A 7,078-nucleotide genomic window follows, 5' to 3' on the forward strand; every position below is an offset into this window, starting at 1 on the left:
TGTAGGAAAATAAAATTTATATATAAATATATTTTTATAGTACAATTATTATAAAACATTTCAAAAAAATAATAACAATCAAAACTTGTGAAAAAAGTTTTTTCTTCTAGTTTTTTTCCTCATTTTTCTTATATTTTATTCAAACTAAGTGTGGCGTTAGGTACACGTTTGATATCATTATATAGCACTATCTGTCCTCTAAAAAACAATATATAATATGTGTGGGTACATTTAGTAAGAAAGTATATTACTGCCGTGGAAGAACCACACAGCAAAAATGTAAACAGTTTGTCAGTCATTTATGAACAGAAACTGAAAACTAGCTCAGGCATGAAGGGGTTAATGCAGAACAGTACCCTGTTTGCTTTGCTGGCTGCTGCTTGGCATTGCATGCTTTTGCCGAATCTGTGATCTTTGAGCACCCCCAGGTCCCTTTCCATGTCTCTCTTCCCTAATGCCCTAATGCACCCTCCCCCCTCCCCCGATAGCAGTTTGCGCACTCCATCTTTGCACCAATGTGCATAACTTTACATTTTTCAAAACAAATCGCATATGTGAATGTACAGCCCATGCTTCAATTTTATCCAGGTCTTGTAGAAGTGCACATATCTCCTGTTTGGAATTTACTGCCCTACACAGTTTTGTATTGTTGGCAAAAATGACAATCACACTATCTACCCCAAGCTCTATGTCGTTGATGAATAGGATAAATAGGACTAGTCCCAGGACTGACCCCTCGGGCACTCCACTCCCGACTTTTGCCCAATTAGGGAATTACCCATTTATTACTACCCTCTCAGTCTGTTCTTGCAGCCAGTTTTCCATCCATGTGCAAACAGTTTCCTGCACACCGATAGCCCTAAGTTTGTGAATCTAACATTTGTGGAGTACGGTATTGAACGATTTAGCAAAGTACAGATATACCACATCTACTGGTATTCATCATTCTAAATTAGCACTGACCTCCTCATAAAAGGTGAATAGATTGGTCTGACAAGAACGGTCCTTCATGAAGCCATGTTGGTTTCTACTTACGATACCAGTTTTATTCGCAAATTCCTGCATGTAGTCCCTTATCATGCCTTCAAACATTTTACACACTATTGACGTTAAGCTGACTGGCCTATAGTTACCTGGTGTACTCCATTTCCCCTTTTTGTATATTGGTACCACACATGCTCTCCGCCAATCATCCGGTACTGTACCAGTCATTAGTGTCCATAAAGATTATGTACAGTGGTCTGCCTATGACCTGGCTAAGTTCCTTAATGACCCGTGGATGTAACCCATCAGCTCCTGGGGATTTGTTTACATTTAATCTTTCTAGCCTCTGTACTACTCTGCTCTCTGACAGCCACTGAGATACGTCAAAACTTTTATTATTGCTCCTGCAGTCCTGGTCGTTAACCATGTCCGTCTCATCTGTAAAAACAGAAGAAAATAATTTAACATATTCACTTTCTCCCTGCCACTGGTACAGTAGCTAACCTCCCCTCTTTGTCTATTTTTGGGCCTACATGTTCTGTCCTTACCCTTTTGCTATTTATATATTTAAAGAATTTCTTGGGGTTCTGTTTGCTTCATGCTGCTATCTGCTCTTTGTATTCTATTTTTGCAATCCTGAATGCTCTTTTACATTTTTTGTTGCAATACTTGTAGTTTTTGAATGCCGATTATGACCCCTCTGACTTATATTTATTGAAGGCCTTGTCCTTTTTGAATGATGTGTTGTTTTACCTGGCTAGCTAACCACCCTGATCTAGCTTTCCCGTTTTTGAACTTATTGGTAAACGGGATGCACTGTTATTTAAGATTTCCTTGAAACTATCCCATTTTTCTTCAGTGTTCGTATTCAGGAAGATTGCATTCCAGTTTATGTCTTCTAGTAGGTTTCTCAGTTTATTGCAGTTAGCCTTCCTAAAATTGAGTGTTTATGCCGACATGTCTATGTTTCCTGGAATTTACAGTGAACATTTTCATTCTATGATCAATGCACCCTAGGTTCTCCGCGATTTCCATATGTCAGCAAATTGGCAACATGCATCCCACAAAGTATGGTGCTCAAGTCAGCTCACTCAACTTTCAGAAGATGAGGACACCTCTAAAAAAAAAAAAAAAACCCTACAGCATTAATCATTGCATTTATGGCCAATCTAAAAGACTTAACCAACAAGACAATATTAAGTCCTCATAAATAAGGAAACTATTAGCAGGAGCTTAAAACTTGTGCTGCATAAAGCTCTTTTGTAGACACAGCCTGAAGGATTTATTGAACTCTGAAGCAATGCCCACCAATAATCAGTTCCATGTTCATGTTGTCTGTTCAATAATCCCTTCAGGAAGCTGTACATACATGGTCTGCTTAAAACTGTATTTGTCATCTTTTTGGAGCTTAAATTGCAACTTCTGTTCCACTGCATGGTCATCATATTAATTAGGGAGTAGTGATGCTTTTGCTCTGAAGACGTTCAAGTTGAATGAAACGCTTCAGCAGTATGCAACACACTAAGAAAAGGCCTATGGATTCCCTTTGGAGGCAGCTTGCAACTCTTTCCCAAGTGGGACTTTCATGGACTCCATGCAGGACTAACACTCCTAAGAAATCAATCTATGGGTGAGATCTCACACTCTGAAAATCTTTTGTTTCTTATGTTGCATGTGGAGTGACTATTCAAGTTTACTTTATGTGGATGGCATATCCAGGATGACCTAAAGTACTTGAAGTGGGTTATACAGTACATTTACCTCACATCCTACACAATGATGATAGTATACTGAATTTTTATATTCCCCATACAGGCTATACGAGATTGTTGGATGTCAATTATAATTCATATGGGCACTGTGTAACAAGGTACTTGTAGTATCAAGCACCTCAGGACGCACAGGGTGTCACCACCATACACATATGAAGTTATTCCTGACATACAATTTCAGCTCTGGAGATCCACCAATCAAAGTCTTTTTGGTGGATTTGTTTCTACAATATGCCCTCTTGAAGGAATGTATTCCACTTATGTGGACACGTAAATATCCAAGTTGGCTGCTTGCCATGTATACATATGCTTCCATCCCAAGTGGATGGTGATAAGTAATGACTTTGGGACACTTGGACAATCATCAGGAATGCACATTGAGCTGAATTGTTTTTTCATTTATCATTTGTTTTGTCTTCTGTGTAGGGGGGTTTATGGGGACCAAAATCTTTTTTAGAATTAGATATTTGCATATATATGTAATTGGGGCCCTTTTGGGGGTTCAATAAAAACTTTTTTTTTATATAAACACAAAGGTTACGACTTTTTTTGACCATTGACTAAACAAACATGTGTTCTATCTGGACTCTTTAATGACGTTGATTAGTGGGAACCATTTGGTCTTTGATATTAATTAGGAGTTAGTATCTAGTATCAAGTCAAACAATAAAAAATGTTCCTATTACCTTGATCTTAGGAGTTATGATGGTTAAGCTGGCCAAACTCAAGCTGTGGGTGGCCCTGTTGGCATCACTCCATTTGCCAAAAGCAGACTCTTCAATTAAATCTTTTTCATAGTATGCAGAAAAATTGTTGGCCAAAAGGTAACTGCAGCCAGTCAGCTGCAGTCACTGTTTGCTGATTCTGATAGCTGAGGGCACTGGCTGTCAGGATACAATAGCTCAGCAGGGAAGAATCAGTGTGGATGGGGGATCGATACATTTTTTTTTCATTCAGCTCATTGGGTTAAACAAGGAAAAAATATAGCGTATGGCCAGCTTTAGTCTTGTTTTATATATGCACTGCCTGGCCCAAAAAAAAGTCACACTCTAATATTTTGTTGGACCACCTTTAGCTTTAAATCCGGCCCGCATTTGCCATGGCATCTTTTCCATAAGCTTATGCAATGTCACAACATTTATTTCTATTCAGAGTTGCATTAATCTTGTAGTGATGGTGGGAGATTCGGACCTCTGTGTAAAGTCTTCTCCAGCACATCCCAAAGATTCTCAATGGGGTTAAGGTCTGGACTCTGTGGTGGCCAATCTATGTTTGATAATGATGTCTCATGATCCCTGAACCACTCTTTCACAATTTGAACCTGATGAATCCTGGCGTTGTCATCTTGGAATATGCCCAATGTGCCATCAGGGAAGAAAAAATCCATTGATGTTTTAAGGAATGAGAAGCTACTCACTGCATCAGTTAGATTTACATAACTTGTTGCCAGAAGAAACATATTAATCACTGCAGTAATTATCCAATGGAAGACTCTTGCCTATTTGCTTAGCTAAATCCAGGCGGTGACTTTTTTTTTGGCCAGGCAGTGTATTATAAAATATATAAAACTATGAAAACTTTGCAGGTTTCTACTAGAAGGACAACATAATGTGCTGACACGCTGGTCTGAAAGTGTTAACGTGAACTGCATTTTTCAGGAAATGAACATTTTACAAATATAATGTCAATAGGAAATATCCCAGGCCATCTCTTTATTTATGTCTTTGCTAAAGACATGACAGTGTTTCCTTTTACATAATCTCTTTCTTTGACAATCAATCAAAATTGAAAAAAATTAAAATAACACAGGAGAAAGTGACAGAAATTTGGAGAAAGTATTACCTCTGTGCAGTTTTTTCCTTTGCTTTTTGTCTCTCAGTCTCACTTCCATAAGGGCCATGGGGGGATACTGAGATGAGCTCAATTTCTTTGCTTCGTAATAGTTGTTTTTGTTCTTTGAAAAGGCACTGGATCATATCCCAAAACTGCCTGCAGCAATAGACCTGAAAAAGAGTGTCATAAGATACAGTGATATATAATAGCAGAAATGCATGCTGAAAATGATTTCTTTATTGTCAATGTTATAACTTGCTATACAGTCACAGATCTGCCCACTGAACCTAAAGGCCCATTACACTTGTGCATATGTAGTCACACTATTTAATGCATGCAAGTGTGCACATTTTGTGAGTTTTAGACATGCTTTTCTTTCTTCCATTCGTTACGGTGTAGTAAGGGAAAGCCATTTCTTTATAAAGACTTCCCATTGTGTAAATGTATTAAAATGAGATGAGAAGATATGGCCTAATTAATCCTAGGCCTTCATCCAAGGTGTTGAGTAGGGTTGAGGTCAGGGACACTCAAATTCTCCACAACAAACTCATTAAACCATGACTTTATGGATCTGGCTCTGTGCTGAAACAGAAAATGCCTTCCCTAAAATGTTTTGCAAGGCTGGGAGTGAACAGTTGTCTAAAATACCTTTGCTTAATGTAGCATTAACAGTATCCTTCACTGGAAACACCTAAGGTCAGTAATTTGGAGGCCATATAGCATATCTAGTGGAAATGTTTAGCCTTTAGTGCAGGTATTTTAGGAATACACACTGATCTTGTATAAGTGTATTGCCCAGTGTTATCCTGACTGGAACTCTCTATCAGAGGATAACTGTACAGACAGCTCTGAAATAAAGCATTTTCGTTGTTTGCCTGCTACTGCTGCTGAAGCAGTTACTCATACCTGACCTTAGTCTCAAGTCAGAGTGGACCTTCACTCCCAAAATTGACATTTCCTCCCTGCAATCTTGTCCCCATCCGCAATATACAAAAATCAATTTTTTAATCTCTGGCCTGCCATTCTGCCTCTAGGGGCAGGATACACATTGCCGTAGGTCGGATCTGGTGACACGTCATCGGAGGCTGGCTGCAAGATCCTGGAAGTCAGCTGTCTCTGATAATGTTAGGAAGGGAAAATGGTGGTGCAGGAGCAGTGGAGCAGCAGATCATAGAAGGACAACGTTGGATTTGTTGGGCACGTGAGTATGTTTTCTAAATAAAACCCTAGATCAGGCCTCAAAATTTCCACTCTTCCCCTCGCAATTGGCGAGTGAGAATTGCGTGGGGGCGAGTGGGTGTCATCAAGGGGGTGCGCCGCCAGCGGGACCAGGGATGGGACACTACCGCAACGGCGAATGCTCACTTCTGTTCCCTCTTCTCCTACTCTATAACTGCAGCTACAGAGCGGCCAAGGAGGAGAAGAGAGAACAGAAGCGAACGATCGCCACGGCGGTTGTGTCCCACCCCTGGTCCTGCCGGCGGGGCGCACCCGCCGATGACATTCAGTTCTGCTGTCTTCCCTGTGGCTGTCTTCTGCAGCTTCCTCTGCCCACCTCAGCTGCCGGGCTGGGAGGAAGATTGCAGAGACAGTTTTATCTCCCTACATTCAGGATCTCTGTACCGCCCCCCCTCCCACCACTACCACCACCAGGAGAAAGAAGAGGGCACCTGAATACCACCTCTGCGCGTCACACTGACCTCTGCGCTGTGCGTCACACTGACCTCTGCGCTGTGCGTCACATTGACCTCTGTACTGCTAACCTCTGTACTGTGCGTTACATTACTGACCTCTGTACTGTGCGTCACACTGACCTCTGTACCGTGCCTTACATTACTGACCTCTGTACCGTGCGTTACATTACTGACCTCTGTACTGCTCATCTCTGTACTATGTGTCACACCACTGGCCTTTGTATTCGGCCTTGACCCACTGACTTCTGTAGTGTGCATTGTTACTGATCTCTGTACTCTGCGTCACACCGCTGACCTTGCGGATTTAAGGCCGGGGCAGGGTAGTAGTTAGGTGGGGCAACTCGTGGCGAGTAACTTTTAAGGCCTGGCTAGTAGCTCAGGACTTGAAATTTTGAGCCCTGCCCTAGATAACAGGTAAGAAGGGATTAAAAAAAGTGTGGGGATTAAAACATGTTAAAGATTATATGAGATTTCTGTGATTGGGTTTACATCCCCTTTAAAGCCAATGGGTCAGTATAATAACTTAGCATATAGCATTTTCTTAAGACAATCAGCAGTGGCAGATTCCATATTTCTTTTAGGGAGGATTCTCTCCAAAATTCAGGGCAGCAGATCAAGCAGCTCTAAATGAGGGTTTCATTAAAGAGAACCTGACAAGACAGGATTATGGGAACTCCCATTGCTGTCTTCTTTTTAAAGATACATTTGCCAACCTGATCCTCCTTTTACCACTTAGTGAGTCAAAACATGTATGTGCATATTAGATGATACACACATGGTTGGGGGGGGGGGGGG

General features: G+C 40.9%; 1 protein-coding gene across 1 annotated transcript in view; it reads right to left on the reverse strand.

Moving 5' to 3' along the window:
- ERICH6 (glutamate rich 6) overlaps positions 1-7,078 on the reverse strand; it is a 56,051-nt gene that overhangs the window by 34,691 nt on the left and 14,282 nt on the right. The window contains exon 6 of the mRNA XM_018565887.1: positions 4,599-4,759. Coding sequence (XP_018421389.1) covers positions 4,599-4,759 — 161 coding nt within the window. The remainder of the gene's footprint in view (positions 1-4,598; positions 4,760-7,078) is intronic.

This window comes from Nanorana parkeri, unplaced genomic scaffold (genome assembly GCF_000935625.1).
Source record: "Nanorana parkeri isolate BGI_ZX_2015 unplaced genomic scaffold, ASM93562v1 scaffold898, whole genome shotgun sequence".
Taxonomy (NCBI): domain Eukaryota; kingdom Metazoa; phylum Chordata; class Amphibia; order Anura; family Dicroglossidae; genus Nanorana; species Nanorana parkeri.